The following is a 19,796-nucleotide window of genomic DNA, read 5'->3' as shown; positions in this document are numbered from 1 at the left end:
AACGGGGATATTAAGAATCCTGAACCATATCAGATATAGCTTAATAACATATCTTTATGTTCATTTCATGGAGAAGTCGTTTCATTTTCTGTTATGTTACTATTTACACAGGTGAATATTTTGTGCGTAAGTCTACCTCATATCTCTCGATGGGGGCCTCCTGTTGTTCCTGTTGCTCCCTCAAGGTGTGGTACTCCTTTTCAAATTTCTTCAGCTTTTTCTGGCTGATCTGTTAGGCAGCGAGAGCAGAAAAGAAACTATGTTTGGTACTCATCAATGATATCACGCACACAAAGTACACTAATAGTTGCAATTTTACACATGATGAAAAGAATGAAAAATAAAATAAACTAGCCCATAAGTAATTCGCTCGTGCACTAAAGGTGGCTGCCAGTGAAAAATATTTTGTAAACAAGCACACAAGATGGATAATCTTGATTGGAATGAAGCGCTCCTTAGTTCCGTCTTAGTGAACAAAATGCAGATGAAGATTTAGGAGATTACGGCCCAATTTGATGCTGTTGTTGTCTGACAAGACAAACAAAAAAAAGTTGGGTTATCAATATAATTTGACAAAGGATCTTGCTTATGCTTTGTGCGCACGCACACACGCCTCATCAACAGGCCTTTCACTGCACAGCTGCAGTCGTCCATTGGGCTTTTTTAAAAGAGAAAACTACCAAACAATCAACACCATGTGCATGATTCTCAGCATGAAAGAGACTTATTTGTCCAGTCTGTCGATTTTAAAGCATCCTGTTACAGCTGCAACATTATTGCAACGTTGGTCTGTGCATGCCTGCATGTGCATGTTACTATCTCAGGCTTTAGTATTATACAACAGTATATCAAGGGATCCAAATCCTCCCCAGCACTCTTCACCTAATGATGTTGGCAGAACTGGGACAGCACATGTTGTCCTGTTCTAAGTGTGCCACTGCATGTGTGTGCGTGTACATGGGGACAGACAAAAGGAAGGAAAAGTACAAGAGGTCATCCAGGGCACGGGTCGCCTCATCCATGTCATTTCTCATTATTTTGTCCTCTTTTCTCTTGCAGCCTTGACAGACAGCTGGATCATCAGAAGTTACTTCTCAGAAAAGCAATTAAGAACACAGAGCGACAGACAGGCTCTTAAGCACAGCCATCATTTATAAAAGACATCAAATATTTCTAATTGTACAAGTATTGGATCAAATGAATGTATTAAGGACGCATATTGTTAAACCTCTGGCTCTGCTCTTCTGAACCTAAAACACTGACAAGCTTTCTTCATTTCTAGAGCTGGAAATGTAAACACAATACCTATGCACACACAATACCTATGCACACACGCTCATATGTACCAGAGAAAAGATAGAGAGCCATGACGTAGACATAAAGAGATGGAAACTGAAACACACAGTAAACAATGGAAAATGCCCGCATTCATGACTTTCATTTAAATCCCTTGGCACTTTACATATTTTAACTTTAGAAGTCGAAAGGTTGGCAGACAAGAAGAGGAAGTAGGTGTAACAACTACACACTGAGACAACATTAATGACTCTAGTTTGACCCCAAGATTGTCTCCTGAATACATTTTCTGAGCTGACTGTAGTGTCCAACTGTGTTTGCCGCATATTCGCTTCAAAATTATTCAAATAAGTATGACCTCTGACTACAATTACTCAGTAAAGTACTTTAAAGACTTTTTCCTCTTAATGCCATCTACTAGAACAAACACAGGCACTACTATTACTGAACAATAGTTGAAATATGGAGACAACAATTAGTTACACATTTCGTTCCTCCTCTTGAGATCGCATCACTATGAACTTGCTTTTACAGTTTTGTGCGTATTCAAGGACCGAACAGTTCAAAGGGGCAAGGACCAGGATGTTTGACCTTAATCTCTGGTACATAAATACAATATATTTAAAACTCCATGTAACCAAGAGAGGTCTCCATCATTTTGTGCTTCTTAAAATCAAGGCGTACATGGATATATCACAAATTAGGTCATTGAAAGATAATAATCCAAACATTAAATCCTGTTTAAAACATCACGAAGAGATATCTGACACTGACTATATCTGGCAAATCTGAGCTCAGGGGAAATAAAGTCAGAGCAGAAAGATAAGTGCTCCTATCAGAATCAATGAGGGCGCCACTAATCTGGTCCTCTAATCCCTCTATAGTAACATCCAAGATTGAGATTAGCCTACCTTGCTTCAAAGTCTAATGACTTCTCAGAATTGTTTTCTTTTGCCACTTAATGTGCTGTACTTCTTAAAGCAGTAAACCGTAGGTCACTTTGCATCTATGTGACTACATGCAGGTATTTCATTCAAATAGGTAAAACGCATCCCTTAAAACAAAAGAATAAGCAGGATTATTAGATAAAACATATAGACAACAAAGAATCATTTGATAGTGGCTTCTGTCTGAGAAGCCTCATCAGCCTGAACTTATGCCTCTAAGATGAGCACTTAGACATCTTCAAGACGCCACACCAAGTCCAGTTGCCTTTGATTTAGTTCTACGACATTTTCCTCTGCTGGATTAGCTGATTGTGTGCATCTCGCTCTCTGCTCCAGCGGTCAAACTGAGAACTAAATAGCTAAAAACTTTCTTTCTGTGTGCTAATTAATATCTCTGCCCAAAGTTACGTTCAAAGTCAGGCCCTTTGAATTAGGCCAGACTGTTCAAAACCAGTCAGGGCACAAGAGTGAGAGTGAGAGTGAGAGTGAGAGTGAGAGTGTGTGTGTGTGTGTGTGTGTGTGTGTGTGTGTGTGTGTGTGTGTGTGTGTGTGTGTGTGTGTGTGTGTGTGTGTGTGTGTGTGTGTGTGTGTGTGTGTGTGTGTGTGTGTGTGTGTGTGTGTGTGTGTGTGTGTGTGTGTGTGTGTGTGTGTGTGTGTGTGTGTGTGTGTGTGTGTGTGTGAGACACAGACAGGAAGAGAGCAATGTGGTGGTGTGTGTGCTCATTGCATCTGTTAAACTTGATTTAAAGTTAAAAGGTGACCCCTACTGGTATATAAGTAGCAGTGCTACAGTTTTCAGTTTTAAGTATTCAAAATCCATTAATATTTGAGGCTTTTTGGACATCTTAAAAGACCATTACCACATTAGGAAATCACATATTTTTCTATTTTTAATGAAAAGGAAAAATGAGGTTACCAACAACATTAAGACAGAGCTAAACCTGAAGGCTCAGAGGTTTGTATCAGTGATGCAAGGCCGAACAGACATTCGTCTCTATTAATAGTGAACTGAGAACTGTATTCTCTTCTTTTTTTTTTACTCTAAACTCACCTTAATGCTACAGGCCAGCTCCATAAGTTTCTTTGCGTTTTCCTCAGAGCGGTACCTTTTCGGAACCGGGACACGAAAGAATTTGAGTGCACCCTCGAAGTCTGTTTGGATCAGATCGTCTTTTGATGTCTGAGGAAAAGAAGGATGTGGACACTTAAGAAACCGATTCACACAACCTGGAACAGGTTGACACTTACTTCCTTTTTTGCAACATGAAGCAGCACAATCCTCACTGATTGACAACATTTTCGGAACTATTTATAATAAATAACATGTTTGTGATAAACAGCTCAGGTCTATAAACAAGCACAAGATAAAAGCTGCTCCAAAGATTGTTATGACGGATCTATAACTCACATCGGGTTGACACATGTGTCTGCATCTTCTCACATCTAAAGACTTCCCAAGGTTACCTGCCATGTCTTTCCATTTCTACTCTGTTGTTGCAAGTGGTGTTGTTTGTGTGTGCATACATATTTGTTTGGGCTTCCTTACCTTTAGCAATGCCAAGGCCACATTGAAGATCACACTGATGCCCTGAAAATAAAGACACATTTTTCATAGCGTGTTAGGGAATTGAAGAACGGTAGGTCCAAAATAAAACATGGGTTTAACTGCTAAGAAATGAGTATTTGCACAAATGGTGCGTACGGTGTAGTTTTTTTCTTTGTAATGGATTTATCTTAAAATATTATTTGCCAGCGATGGACACATAATACTCAACAATGATAAAAGGGACAGATTCATTACATTGAAAGAGGGATGTATAAACTACTTTACTACATGAGTGTTGCTGTTGCTGCTAATGTTTGAGATTGCAGTGTCATCCTGGCAGATTATTTATCAGCGCTGTCAAACTGCATCAGAAGTTGAAAAATTACAATCGTATCATCTCTCCAGGATTTGGCTGACACTCCAGTTGTCTTGGCTTTGACCACCATGCTGAAAGGTCAATCTTCCCCTTCGTCTGAGGTTGTATGTGATCTCTGTAATTGGGTCAGTCCATCATCTCCTATATGTCGTACAGTCTCCCAGTTCCTGCTGCTGTGATGCATCATTATGAATGCATCATTATGAATCACGGTTCCCTGCATTAGTCAGGTGATTAAAGGGTCATGGTTTTCACGAGATGTAGACCTTAACACGGGGGACAAAAACTCGTTTTGTCCCACCAGACAATACATTTATTCCCCATGCTATCACAGGCCTTCAAGTGAATCAACTTATTTTATTGAACTCTTGGGAGATTGTTCATTCTTCCAAACTTCACTTCAAACTGTATTAATATTTTAACTCCCGGGGTGCTTGAATTTGAACACATCTGTAAATCAACACATCAACTTCTAGTGACAGCACATACAAAAACAGGATGTACATGAGGTCAACTTCATAGCAAAGGGTTTCTTAGAATACAGCTGTATGTCATTGAAATACTTTTTCATTGTTTAGTGTTCAAAAAAAAAAGAATGCTGTCAGTTTGAGATGTGTGCCCATAAATGGCAAAAAAAAATAAATTGAATTGGTGAACATTGAAAATGAAATCTGTAACGCACCAAAATGTGCATTTTTTCATAATCGAGTTGTGTTGTGTCTCATTACCAACCTCACACAGTAGCAGATCAATGATATGGAAGACCATGTAAAGAGGGAACTTGGCTGTGAAGAGGGTGAGGAACCACTGAGAGGCATACATATGAGCCTCCAGACCCACATTCAGGAAATGGTTGTACAGGTCTGGTATATATTCCTGTTTAAGAGAGAGAAAGTAAACGAGAGACAGAGGGGGAGAACATAAATAAAGAGAAAGGAGCACAGAGAGGTAGAAGGAATGATGTGGAGGCGAGGAAAAAGGAGAGGGGTCAATTAGTGGATGTAACGAATACAAAAGGTACACAGAAAAAGTAAAAAAAGGAAAGTGGCACTTGAAAGAAATTAGACCAATTGTATGCAAAATAACATCTTTTCAGTCTGATTATGTGTGAACACAGTGAGCTCGACCACTGCTTTGGTGTACATAAAAAAGAAACACTTCCAAGATCTGCAAATTAAACACACATACCTGCATGAGCCTCTCAAGTTGGAAGAACTTGCAATGCAGATCTTCAAAGTTCTGTTTGAAAAGGTCCCTGAGCCCGTAATCAAACATGATCTTGACCAGCACACTGAAAGCTTGCTCCTCTGGCATCTGAAGAAGACGACCCAGAGAGTTAGTAATTAGTGCCTCCACCGGTTTCAGGTGAGGCTGATGAGACGACCTGAACTTGTTCAGTAACTCCTTGTGATGTTGCCATCTATATCTCTCCCTTTGTCCATCAGCTTCTAAAAAGACATTGACCATGTCTTTCCACTAGGTGGCAGTGTTGATATGTCCCTGAACTACAGGAATTCTTAAAGGGAAGCCACTCCAGCTTGGCAAATCAACATGAACACATTATATGTTATTTATACAAAATAGAATGTCAGAGGCCAACAGATACCACCTCTCATCTGAAATCTTCCTCAAACTGCTTCGGTACAGTAACAGTACATCATGCATATCATATCCTCCAATGAATATACTATAGAAAAGTCTCTAAGACATTAAAAAGCAGCCAAGCCTCTCCTCCAGCACTGCAGAATATAAAAAATATACAGATGTAAAAAACAAAACAAGAAACAGTTGCTGATGGGTGAACTCACATGCAGCAGCAGCACAGCAGCCAGGAAGGATTGTCCCTGGCAGTAGCCGATCTCCTCATCGTAAACAGAGTAAGCCTGAAGGAGAGGACAAAGGCAAACAGGCACGCAGCTAGTAAATATGTTTCACAGCGAATTAAAAAATGTGGGCAATTAAATCATCAAATCTTTTTGGGGGTTATATTATGGGATGGTGCTTGTCCAGCAACTGTATAATAGTTGTTGATGCTAATCCAAACCATGATTTTTACAGGTACATTAAACAGCATTTTCTAATTTCAACACAGAATCAAATGATGAAATATAAATGTGCAGAGAGAAGATCAGTCGAAGTCGAAGACCAAAGTATGTTTCCAAAGGAGTTGGCAAACCAGCCCAGGGAAAGAACCGTGTTCGTAAATACTGAATTTATATTTGACAGGTGATGAGAATTATGGCTTCATATACACTGGAAGCTTAACACAGCTTTAAATAAACTGGAAAAACATAAAAGAACAGTTGAGAAATTACACCACACTATCATATCAGTCAAATATATAATATATACATATGTAGCTTTTTAACTCAGCAGACTTGTTGGGCTACAGAGCACTTGAATTATATTGTAGCTGTTGAGAGATACCTAGTTGTATTTATTCCCTTTTTGAAAAGTTGTTGCACGGTATGCCATATGTCTTCAAGCTCACTTCACAATTGAATGGCAGTAAAACAAGACATGAAGGAAGGATCTGGAGTGGAGGGACAGAGACAAAAGGAAAATGAGCACGATACTGTGAAAAAGACAAACAGAAAGGACGAAGAGAAGAAAGGGTTGGAGAGAGATGTTGGTGTTGAGGAAATGGAGTAAGTATGAAGGGGGGGAGGAAGGGACCTTTGGAAAAGGGTCTGTAGTGGCCTACTGAGCTACAAACACAAATAACGAGCACAAGTAAAACAGACAAAGTGTGGATCAATCCACACACAGAGGAAAGGGAGGGCCCGCTGAATTATTCAAACACACCTGAGGAGGTGCTTGTCTGGGAAAGAGATGGATGCCCTCACCCGAGTTATACATAATGAATGAAAACAGTGAACAAACTGCAGCCAAACCCTTCATGTGGGATTATGGAACTATAGGTTGAAACATTTACAGTATGCGTGTCAGCTCTATGTGCACATAATCTCACGATCGCATGAGAAAGAAAGCAGCGGCACTTCACCATCACGCCGGTGAATGAGAGTCAGCTGTTAGAGTTGTGTGTGTGTGTGTGTGTTCGATTAGAAACTTGTGCTACATCTGTAGACAGGCAGTGGCTGTCATGAACTCACTGAACCACCCAGAAACCGAGCAACTGTTCAGTGAATTCAAAAGCAGTTCCCTTTAGCTCTGACAACTTTCCCTCCTGCTCTGAAAACGTTGTTACGTGACTTCCTGTAAAGCAAGTCATTTACACAATAATGATACTGTATAAAAGGGGTGCATGTGATTCTCGTCCACGTGTAGAATGCTATAATTGGTTTGAGCAATGAACACTAGTGCTAACAAAAAGAACAATTGTTAGTTATCATAATCATAAACCAGACAGAAGTTGTTTACATTTGTTTTCATGTACATAAACAAGAACAAATATTAAATGTTTTACAGAAAAATTTTGAGCTGCATTTGTGTATTGTGTGGATTTTATCTCTGCAAATTCCTCAAGATATTTCCCGATAAATATTGCAAAGCAACTGCCTGAAAAGAAACATACTGTATGTGGGTCAGAGTGGACACCAGAGGAAGGAAATAATAGCTTTCTCAACTGGTCCATTTTTTTCTATTTTAGGCTATCTCCAAAATGCCCTTTGTTGACGTTAAACTGCAATCTAAACACACTCTTGCATGGGTGTATCGCCCACCTTGCAGATCTTGTAGAGGGAGTCTTGTCCATCTCCTCCGGTGTCTTTGAAGTAGTCATGAGCCGGGAATGTCCTGTTGATGTCCCTGGTAATGGCACTGTCTTGAGGGGACTCCTAATAATGAGAGAAAAAGGTCACGGTGAATGAAAAGAAGTGAAAATGGTGCGTGAGGAAGAGGAAGAGGGAGATTCAGTCACACGAGCATCCACAAGCAGTTTTATTAGACAACCACCGGCAGCGGTCAGTGTCCCTCAGTATGTGGTGGCAACACACTGCTGAGATTTACAGTACGGTCAAGATGAATTACTGGCAGCACAGAGGAACTGTGAACATTATAGGAACTCTGACCACAAACATCATGTAACACAAACACAGAGAAAATTAGTACTGAGAATATATCTGATACATTGGCATACTTCAGAATGATATCAACAAGGAGGTCATATGATAAAACAAGAAACAGAAATCCTGTTCTGTAAAACACCGGGCTGATAAGAGGACGTTTGGCTTTCATCGTCACACCTTCCACCAACAACACAATAAAATGTGGATCAGCAAGGCCTGCGTGTCAAAATGTATACACCAGAAAGGAAAATAGCTATCAGCACTATAACCATGGAGGTCATGGGTGGTGTTTTGTACTTTTCCCCACAAAAACTGGTGTGGTCTTATTTGGGATGAGTGGTGCCACAGGACAAGACTAAGAGTCTACAACTATGTTTACACTGACAACGCTAACATGCTAATTAAGAAAGGTAAGCTGGTTATCACTAAACACAAAGTACAGATGAGCATGACATGTTTGTCATTGGTTGTATTCACATTACATCATAAACTGAAGAACTAGGCATTTTAACATTTTGACCAGATAATGGCGAAAGAAAAAAGCCTGAGTTATCTTTAAAATTCACCCATTTTTCCAAAATGACTCGATTATCCACCCAGAAACAGTTCATGGTCCACTGATGCAAGTAAAGAGGCGTGACCACGACACCCAACTGCATACAGTACACAAACAGGACTGGGGCAACATGCTGGGGCATCCCTCCACTGTGATGACAGCCACAGGGGAAGAATACGAACACACACACACACACACACACACACACAGATTAGTCTACTAGCAAAGATTAATCACCTCTCATTTCATTATCGATGCTCAGTGTATTTGGAAATAAAAGCCTCTAAATAAGTAATGTTACTCCAAGACACCCTAGTCATTACATGACAAATCAAATGCACATTTTAAGATATCTTCACAGTACTTGGCGGTAAAGTGGCTCTGAAGTTGACACTGCATGTTGTGTGATTGAGTACAAAGATGGGGCATTCATTTAACTTTGGAGGCAGAAATCCGTTATGTCATTCTTTGTTTGGCCTGGTGCTGTGACCGTGCGTTCATACCATCAATGAATAATGAGACAGGCAGCAAGAGCAAAGAAAGGTTTCCATTCGTCAGCAGTGAGTAACAATAATGCCTCACCAAGTTCACGTGAAAGGAGCAAATTAATGTGATACTCCATTGATCCAGGTAGGAACATTTTCCACTCCACATTGGGATGTTAGAAAGCTAACACTTTTTTCAGTATCCTGTGCCTTGCTCAATGGCACAGGATACTGAAAACCAGTACATTGCATGATTAACATCAATTCAAATCCCAACTAAGAAACCCACCAAAGTGGATGCAAGTTAAAACAAATCCTTGAATTCAATTCAATCTTGTTCTCTTTGTAGCTAATTATACCTTCTTGTTCTCTGTTATTAGACCCATTATGTCCTTCCCTCTCTTTTTTTCCACCGGTTCTATTCCAGTTTCCAGGAAGGTCAAACCAAAATAATAAGTGTAAGAAAAAAATGCAGGAAGAAAGGCATACTAAAACAAAGTGAGGTAACCAGCAACAGGGGGCTATTTTATAAATCCATTCCACAACTTCCACCACACCCTGTAAGTCATCGTTACTGTATGTGAGTGAGAGTGTGAGAGAGAGAGAGAGAGAGTGTGTGTGTGTGTGTGTGTGTGTGTGTGTGTGTGTGTGTGTGTGTGTGTGTGTGTGTGTGTGTGTGTGTGTGTGTGTGTGTGTGTGTGTGTGTGTGTGCAGCCAGATTAACAAGATGTGTAGGGAAGTTTGAGTTATGATGATTGTGAGTGTAACAGTTCCTCTGTTGTTATATGGTTGGTGTTTATACGGTATTATACCAAACCAATAAAGCCCATCACATGATCTGAGATCTATGTTAAATATATATTTTTAAAACACACAAATCTGTCCAATGCTTCTATGAGGATTCCTGCAACACTAATTTACAAATGTATCTTTGTCATATATTACTGTAAACCGCTTTGGACTTTTGATCAAACAAAACAAGACTTTGGGCTCTGAGAAGTAGTGAGAGGCCTTTTTCTAAAATATGTTGACATGTCATAGACCAAATGATTAACCAAACAAATAACTGGCAGATTAAGGGCTTCAGTAAACAGCACATCACCATAGTTGAACTGAAAAGGTGAACACAAGCCCAGAAATCTTGATCGTGAAATTGGTATTGATGCATTTCAGAGCAAAGGGGTGGAGCTTCTGCTACCAGTGTGAAGGGCCCATTACACAGGGCTAGTCTCTCAGTGCATGATAAGGATCCATGTTTATACAAGCACTACTTAGCCATACTTATCTGAAGTGCTGAGAGCATGTACAAAGGCCTCTGACATAATGGCCAATTAGCTTCCTTTCTGTCCGTCTGTCTATTCAGTCAAAGTGAGGATTGGAATGAGGGTAGCGTGAGAGGGGACAGAAAACATTTCCAGTGTCTCATGGTAGTGCACAAAGTGTGAGAGCTCGTTCTAGCAGAGACACAAAGAGAGCAGTAAAATGCTAAGGATAGTGCATCTCTATGGAAATGTACAAAGAAGACAGTGAAAGACAAAGGTGATGACATACATAGTGCTGCAGCTTTAATTGAAACTTGAGCACCTAATCCATAATCGTAGTCTGCAAAAGGTTAGGCTGCTTTGCAAAGAGCTGTGCCCGTGGTCAGCTTAGATAGTATAGATATTAATTAGCATAACAGATAGCGTCAAGACTGGGAGCAGGGGAAACGGATAGCCTGTCCCAAGCTCAAAAAGATGCCTGCGATACCTTCACAAACAAAGTGTAAAAACACAAAGTTGTGGTTTTACGTGCTGTAAAGACTGGAGTGGTGGATGTAACCTCACGGTGAAGATGATTGTGCAGCTGGGAGTCACAAGGATCTGCATATTAGGGAGCTTTAAAGCTGCTGGCAGACATACGTTTGAAGTTGGCATAACTGGCTTTCCCCCCCTTTTTGCTATGCTAGGCTAATCGCTCTGGTACATATACGCTACTTTCAGTAAGGCTTCACATCTTTGAGAAGGCCAATTACACAGTAATAATGAACAGTTTTTATTCTATGTTGTTTCTTGACTTCCATTCAGTTTAAAGATGCTCTTTGATTTCCCGACAGTGATACTCGTGGCAGTTACTTGTCACTGACAGTAGACAGTGTGTCGGCACATTCCTACTTTTTTTGGGGGTATTAATACAAAATATGTTAATCCAACCAATTTTTTTTTACAGACTAAGTAAAATCCCTTCTGATCATTTAATACTTTTTTATTTGTTTCCCAAACATTGTCATACTGCACAAACTTGTTTAATGACGCACCGTAAAAGAATATGCCTTTCGATAAAGTTGAAAACTGTAATAAGACGTTTTATGCCGAAAAATGTGTCATTAGTCTAAACAGGTTCCCGCTTTTATCATTCAACGGCAACTATGGTGACAGATACGAATCCAACTGCAACAGCTACTTGTGTCTAACTGTCCTAACAAACACTAAAGTATGCCGACGCAACGTCTACTGCCAGTGACAAGTGACTGCCAGAGTATCACTGTCGGGAAATCAAAGAGCATCTTTACACTGAATGGAAGAAACAAAACATTTTCTTCTTGTCAACATAGAATAAAAACAGTTCACTGGGGGCAGAGAAGGGGGTGTGTGTGTGGGGGTGTGTGAATAAAGTACCGGAGTAGGGCTTCCGTGGGAAGGCGGAGTAGCTAGCCTTCTATTGTTTATGTCCCTGATTTTCTCTGACTCAACACAATAGCTGACATGTCATTCTGTTATTCTTTCTCTGCTCCTAAAGGACTCTGAGATGCCAAGAGAACACAGGGTGATACTTATCAAGCTTGATACAAACCTCGCTACCCAACCCAAAACAACCTTGAGTGCTAAACTTTGAATATATTACTGGATTCAGATTCAATTTATAGAAGAAATAGTGAATGTGACAGTAACTTTAATGCTTTGTAAATAATTAGTAGAGCCTTGACAGATGCTTTCATCACGAATAATTGCAATTGTGTACTTCCTTTACTAACAAAGCACATTTTAAATAGTTAATATCAGTTTTTTTTCAGTCTTTTCTGAACAATAATGTGTAATGGACCAGAGTGCATGCTCAAGCTAGCCGTCGCGCTGTTTCCTCACCGTAGCGTCATCCATCATTACATCTTAATCATCTGTCTCGTGCCCTACTTTGTGTGCCATTTGTGCATTGGTAAGCAGCTTCAGCACAAAGAGAGCAGGCACATTATGTATCTGATGAGGACTGAGATGACAGAGAGGATGAATACTTAAAGACATTTCACCTGCAGGAGGGGAGAGAAACTGATGATACAATAAACAGTTTCCACCATGCCTGTGTTCGTAGCATGGCAATTAGCACAAGGGCGTTTGAATACATTGAGATAACATTACATTTATTTGCTCAGTACAGATACACAACATGTACATGTTTGAATACCATATAGGCTTTTCACCTACAAAGAATCGTGTAATGAAATAAAAGGTGAAAAGAATTCAGAGACGCACTTTCATGACAGCAATATCAAACATGTTTGGCCTTTTGCGTTACATTACATACCCATACATTCTCCAACTATAAAAGTATACATCTTACAAAAACCTCATCACAAATTCAACACCCCTGACGTATGAAATCTGACAGTTTGTCATGATCTATACAGTAACACATATATGTATACAGTGGCTTCATTTTCTCACTCTGACACTTACAGACGCCCCATTGTTGACTGAGCAATTTCCATCATTCATTGTGGACAGAATCGCATGCAGAGATAAACTCTTATTTCTACACCAAAATTCTATAACAGTGGTCAGCCTCGTATAAATGAGATAACAATCTGTTCCTCAGAACAGCTGGGTCATAAGTCAGCCATTAGTGATTTGGTGTGATTTATCTAGAGCCTTACGAAAAATATAGAGAAGAAAATCCAAGACGGATAAGAAAATACCGTTCTATGTATGTGTGTGTTAAAGTGCACCACAAGAGTGAGCCAATAGCCAACCAATATTCAGTTGGCGTAAAAATACTTTTGTATTGGGGTTTTTCTGAACAGAGAACAATATGTTCAAAATTAAAATGCTCGCTTCAAAATAAATTTGATAGGTTATTTTAAATAAGGCCTCGATCACACACACATCACAATCCCGTGTTTTGCATCTGAATAAAATCCAGATACACTTTCTAAGAACTTAATATTTACATTGATCCACATATACAGTATGCTACATAAACACTATGCTTGTTCCTAAGACAGACTCACATCTGGGTAGCCCCAGTTCTGAAAGAGGCGGTGCAACTAAAGCGGTTTGCCAAACGCATAAGATGCCGGAAGAGGAAGCAACAGCCACCTTCTAATGTTGAATAACTTGTAAATTAAATGACATGAGCATCATACAAAGACTCTAGAAACACAACAATGCCAGTAGCTAAGGAACCTAGGAACCATTGCAAATTATATATTTTCATAACGGAAAAACCCTATCTGCAGATAGCCTTCCAGTTTGTAACACATTTTTAGAGACACATGTTCTTTGTAGAAAGCAGTAACTCACTCATCACTTTCCACTCTCATGGCAGGAGACTGCATTTAACCTCCAGATAGATTTCTAAACCGGCCGCCGTGTCCATATTCTCTTGTTCTTTCTAATCTTACCCAACATGCCACTGCACCTCGACAGAGTGTTACATTCAAAAGTTATCTATTAGTAGAGACAGCAGAAAATGATCAAGTAAAATATAATGCATCTTCATAGAGAATCATTTCAATAGGTAAGCATGCATTGCAATCTAATTAGAGTTCACAACTTTTCAGGACAGAAACTAAGTAATCCTACAAAAATAAAATGTATGTAGCAACAAGCAGACATTCAATACGCCATTTCTGTACATGCCATGTCTGTAAACGTCATTTCTGAAATAAAGATGGTACAAATAGGAGCAATACTTGGTAATGCTTCACAGACAACAGTCACAATGTATAAAGCCAACATGTGACTCTTCCACCATTGTACACCCTACTAGCAAACACTAACGAAATACAGTATACTCAAGGGAAGTGATGTGCAGCTAACAAAGCAATGGAAATCTGTTAGCAACCTAGCTAGAACACCATAAACAGTCACATTCAGCGAATGGCCACATCCTAACAGACACACTCATGCATACACAAACAAATAAGTTAGAAGGCAAAAAATAACAGCGTTGAGTCATGTGTTTTACAGAAGAGAGGAACTATGATTGGAAATTAAGAATTGTTTAAAGTGTAGCTGAATTACCAGTGACATTTCTTAATTACAAACCAATGGGGCTCAGGTTATCATGTACTGAGTGTGGAATCAAGGCTAATGTACAGACCGTGCCGTTCCCTCGAAAAACAGTCGTGGGTCTATGAAATGTAAGGAAAATACTTTCCCCAACAATTCATCTTCATTTGTATATCAAGGCAAACATATATCACTATATACTGAGAAACAGTCATATTCACGCAGACAAGGCATCACTGTGCCAATACACCTACACCAGCTTTGTGTGAAGACCATTTGCATTTTGCTAAAATCAATCATCTTATATTAGATCGTTTCTTTAAAAAAAAATCATAATCCATAATCCAATAACTTTCTTTGGTAGATTAGAATAACATACATTAAATTAGATTATCTTTCCCTAAATAAACTGTGACATGAGGGTCCTTTGTTCAAAATAGTGATAATGGTTCACACTTTTGCAGCTGAGGGACAATGTATGTACACTTGGATTCATTTCTTCTTATTATTATTCTTGATGAATTAATTATTAATTAAATATCAAGTTAGGAGTGACAAGAACCCACAAAATGAGGACAAGTGGACAACACATGCTTGCACAAAGATGCTCACATGCACACTCAGCGACTGAACCTCAGGGGTTAGTCTTCTTCTTGCTGCTGTAGAGGTTAGAGTTTAACCAGAGGGGCTATTTGTCTGCTCTGTTTACATTTGATCCACCTGTGTTATACACACACACACACACAGACAGACACACACACACACACAAGCCCCCGAATGCAGGCACAATAATGCAGGCACAGCACAATACACCTGGAGTACTGCCCAGTCATTTGGTTAAGTGCAGCGGAGAAATATCTAAACAGAACATCAAACTAAACAGAGCAGCCAGATTGTTTTTTTCATTGTTCTTTCTGTGCTAATGTGTGGTTCGCATAAACGATTATCATGGCTAACTGTGGAAGCTAAATTAAAATCTAGTCCGTTGTTGTTTATTCAAAATGTTCTGGAACTTATTTTGCTTGGAATATGCTCCCCACCACATCAGACAGACCAAAAGTAGATTGTCTTTCAAAAAGTCACTAAAACAAAAAAGGATGACTCATGTAGATGTTATTTTGGTTTGTTTTAGAGTCTTTTTGATTATAATCCTTTTCGTTTTAGTATTATTAGTGACCATTTTGTTTCCATTGTAAGCCACCATTGTTTATTGTTTAATAAGCAGAGCTGTTTCACTTCTATCCTGACATGTGGCTTGTTTAGTCATTTCTTGTTTTAGTGACAGTTTGATTTAAAATTGTTTTTATTGTTAATGATTTTTTTGTGGAAGACAAGCGACCTGTTTGTGGAAGATAATGAGGTTCCAAATAAAGAATACATAAAATACACCTAGGTTTGTAACCCGGTAATTATTCGCAAGAATATGTAATTATGAAATCTCCACAATTGCTATTTTAAGACTGCTCGTTAGACTATTCCTCTCAGCCAATCCCAAAGACAACGGGTCAGGATCACAGTTCACGGGTCATTATTTTAAAGAGCTTAACGTTTTTCTTTGATCAAAGCCTTAAAAAAAAAAAATTAAAAAAAACTAAAATAATGATGGTCTTGCTTTACCGTGGAAAGTTGTGAAATACATTTAGTTTATATAACAAAACAGAGATTTGAAAATGTGCTTTTTGTTAAGTTAACAGGCGTACAACCAAGATGAGCAGCATCTCATATTATATATACTAATCAGCACTTAAATACACACCATCAATCAGAAAATAATAATAATAATAATAATAATAATAATAATACAATCTGAATGCAAAAGTTGATGAATAGATGTCTTGATGTTGACAAAGCGTAATCAGTTTAGTCAATGCAAACAAACTAGAACATTAAATGTAGTGGGTCTAGACCTCCATCATTTCTTCTTTCCATTCATTTTTAATTGACTAAACTCAATCCATCAGTCAACAACAAGAGGCACAACAAATACACAACACACAAACACACAAACACACTTAAGTATTCAGATACTGAGAGGGTAAGAGCAAGAAAAAAGATATTTAAAGAACTTGCTTTTGGCAGTTCACCTCAGCACCACATGACTAAAACAACTGTTGTTCCGTTTGAAACTGCCCTGATTATCAAATCAAAGGTCACATTGTTTAACGTTCAGCTTTTCGGAACACTTTCCTTGTAACGTGTTGTCGTTTTGGCAAAATAAGTTAAGGATTCACATCCCGCTAATGAAAACGTAAAGATGCAAATGTTCAACCTCAAAAGAGGTCATTCCTCCGGAGATTTTCTTCTCCTTTTCAACATGTAAGTATGCTGGGTTTTCTTGACCATTTCAAAACGCCTTGCAAGGCTATTTATGCCTTTTCTCATTCAGTGCTTTTCTCTTGACTCCTTTTCTCTGTCTTTGCCAGCTGTGTGCCGAGATGACGCCTGTGTAACCTCCAAATGCGACATAAACAGAGGTGGCAGATCATCGCCTCCTTCGACCTCTTTACAGCTCATTTAAGCTTGAAAGAGGACACATTTTACAGCAATCACGTCTGGCATCTTTAACAAGTTCAAATGCTTATTTGGCAGAAGGGTTTCCTCTTTGTGTGCTCTACACATGACATGTTGTGCCAATTCCTATTTCCCCATGACTGAATCCATACCCCGGTCCTCCACATCCTTTTTCAACAGAGCCAACAAAAGCCTTTTTGGTGCTCCGGACCCCAAAGCCACTGCCACTGGCTCTGCGCTGTAAACAGAAGGAGCAGAGGCGTTTGAGACCCTTCCTGAAGGCAGAGTTGGAGAGGCTGTAGATGAGACAGTTACAGAAGCTGTTGCTGATGGCAAGCCATGTAGTTAGGAATGACGCTGCAGGGTGGTGGTAGATCCCACCACTCTCCAACAGAAAGTAGAGGATGTAGGGCAACCAGAGGATATAAAACACGCTCGTAATGCGGAACAGTACCATAGCGTAACGCTTGTCTGGGTATGTTGATGTGGGCTGCTGATACTGTGGTTGGGATTTGTGTGGTTGGGACAACTGCCCTTGTTCTACTGCACTGCTGTAGACTGCAGTTCCCACAGTCAATCCCGGGCCCTGCAATTGTTGGGGCCGGTAACGTGCGTGGCGCTCGCTGATCTCCCGGGTGTGCTGTCTGCAGATCTTGAAGATGTGGACGTAGGTGAAGCAAACTGTGAGGGCGGCTGGGGCGTAGAGCAGCGCAACTATAAAGGTGGTGAACGCCGGACGAGTCCTCCACTCAACCGCGCACCACTCCACCACATCCCCGTGGTAACCAGGTTTCCCCCACCCAAGAAACGATGGGAGAAACACCAGAGCAGAGTACAACCATATTAGAACGATGCAGCATCGCACTCGACAAGGTGTCACCAAGGATGCATAAGTCAGGGGTCGTGTGATGGCAATGTAGCGGTCTACACTCACACACGCCAACGACACCATTGAAACTGATTTCAAAACAGACACCATGTACCCGAACACCTGGCAGGAGATTTTCGGGTCGAGACCCTGAAGGTGATGGAGGAGGGACAGGGAGGGGAACAGGCAGCTGACCCCCACCAGCAGATCAGCGTACGCCATAGTCTGAATGAAAGCACTGGTGGTGTGCTGGCTAAGCAAGGGGGCACAGTGAAACACAAAAATCACCACCAGGTTACCAGAAATAATGAGAACAGTGAGAAGACAAATGATAGAGACTTCAAGGAGGCAGGTGGTGAACATTTGGGAATATCCTATCGCAAGTAAGCAGAAGGGAGCAGATATGTTGGATGGATCAGGAAAGCTCTGGTTTAGTGCATCCAGGGAGGAATTCATCATCTTGGGCAGGAATACGTGTCTCAGGGGCCCTTCAAGGATCCGATGATCCAAAGAACCCACTATTCTGACAGGTAACTGGTTGGTTCTGAAAGTAGCTGTATGGTTTTAGTCCAAACAAAAAGCTCCATGCTGCGGTTCCATGATGAGCCTGCTGCCATCTGCCATTTCAAATGCAGGAGGGATGGAAAGGACAGGGGAGAAAGGGGAGAAGCCCCCAGGGTTTATCGTCGGTGCAGGCAGCACACAAAAACAAACGTGTGTATTCCTTCTCGTCTTTCCAGTTAAGCAAACTTCCCAGCTGATGGCACAACAAAAAAAAGAAAAGAAGAATGAAATGTGACTTTGTTTAAAGGAATTCCAGTCCAATCTATGCTTGAAATGCCTCCGCTCCCTATAAAGTCAAAAGATGTCTTCAACATCTGCTGCAGAAAGCACAGATTGAAGCTCTCTTTTATCTGTCTATAGTCCACAGAGTCACAGCTTCCAGCAAAAAGACATTACTGTGTAATGTGCTGTATACATGAATTGCGGGAAGGAGACATTAAGTGTAATATCTCCTTTTTATTCTGCCCTCCTACTTCGCTCTTCTGTTTCTTCTTCTTTTTCCTCTTGCTTCTTGCCTCTTTTCACCACTCCAATGTCCGCTTGCTCATGTCTCAGTCTCTGTCTGGTCCTTCGCAGTAAGATCAAAGCAGACTGCCGTGAGCGGAGAGGATGAAGGCGGTGCGCAGGGTGACATATTTAAAACACGTACACACACACATACAATCACACCTCAGCTGTTATTTCTATACAAAGGAGTAGCAACTATGTCTGGACTGGAAATGAGGTAGGCAGGCATACCGATGCTGAGAGAAAACCCCCCCGTGTTCATTTATCCTCCTTTGCCGTCTCGCTGTCTCTCTCTCACTCTCTCTGCTCCTCACTCTACAGAAACAGTGGCATTGAGGCCCCTCCCCTTCCCTGTGGCTCCAACCAATGATAAACTGAAAGGGCACAAGGCTTGCCTCCTTCCCCCACCCTCTCACCCCTTCCTGTTTTGTTTTTTCTGGCAGGGTTTCTCAAATTCAAACACACTCTTTCACACTGTTAAAATGAGTAACATTCAGTGTTCTTGTGACTGTCCACATTTCTGCAGCCTCTCACCTCATTTCCAAAAGACAGGGCATTTTGAGCAGTGAGAATGGACATCGTCTTCTACAGCGCAGTAAAGCAAAAGTAATTGTATTTGCTTGCAGGAAAACAAAAACTGCATGCCTGGGTGCAGTTTACAGGAACTATTTGTATTATTAATCTAATTGTACACCAAGGACATACAGTACAAGACAACAGGTCCCCCTACAGCGCTGTGTGTCTTGTGATGTTGACTCCCTTATATACAGTATTCGCTTAATGCTGCACAAAAGGTTATATAAGCTCTTAAGTGTGCAGGTTTAAATTCTGCTTCCGTAAATATAAAA

General features: G+C 40.3%; 2 protein-coding genes across 4 annotated transcripts in view; both read right to left on the bottom strand.

The window, feature by feature from the left end:
* LOC117740787 (rab GTPase-activating protein 1) overlaps positions 1-19,796 on the bottom strand; it is a 62,113-nt gene that overhangs the window by 10,684 nt on the left and 31,633 nt on the right. For all 3 annotated transcript variants that reach the window (XM_034547344.1, XM_034547343.1, XM_034547345.1), the window contains 7 exons: positions 7,849-7,962; positions 5,974-6,048; positions 5,354-5,479; positions 4,898-5,041; positions 3,790-3,831; positions 3,295-3,423; positions 137-229 (listed from right to left, as the gene is read on the bottom strand). In XM_034547344.1, coding sequence (XP_034403235.1) covers positions 137-229; positions 3,295-3,423; positions 3,790-3,831; positions 4,898-5,041; positions 5,354-5,479; positions 5,974-6,048; positions 7,849-7,962 — 723 coding nt within the window. The remainder of the gene's footprint in view (positions 1-136; positions 230-3,294; positions 3,424-3,789; positions 3,832-4,897; positions 5,042-5,353; positions 5,480-5,973; positions 6,049-7,848; positions 7,963-19,796) is intronic.
* On the bottom strand, positions 12,642-19,255 carry LOC117740788 (probable G-protein coupled receptor 21). Its single transcript, XM_034547346.1, has 2 exons — positions 19,180-19,255; positions 12,642-19,032 (listed from the first exon to the last, which is right to left on the bottom strand). Exon 2 carries the CDS (start codon positions 18,334-18,336, stop codon positions 17,110-17,112), a length of 1,227 nt encoding a protein of 408 aa, XP_034403237.1. The 5' UTR covers positions 18,337-19,032; positions 19,180-19,255; the 3' UTR covers positions 12,642-17,109.

This window comes from Cyclopterus lumpus, chromosome 12 (genome assembly GCF_009769545.1).
Source record: "Cyclopterus lumpus isolate fCycLum1 chromosome 12, fCycLum1.pri, whole genome shotgun sequence".
In the NCBI taxonomy this organism is placed as follows: domain Eukaryota; kingdom Metazoa; phylum Chordata; class Actinopteri; order Perciformes; family Cyclopteridae; genus Cyclopterus; species Cyclopterus lumpus.
This window is presented reverse-complemented; position numbering and strand designations above follow the sequence as displayed.

What these genes read in the sequence shown, in the direction of transcription:
- LOC117740788 (XM_034547346.1), bottom strand. Translation starts at nt 18,336, where the DNA reads ATGATGAATTCCTCCCTGGATGCACTAAACCAGAGCTTTCCTGATCCA.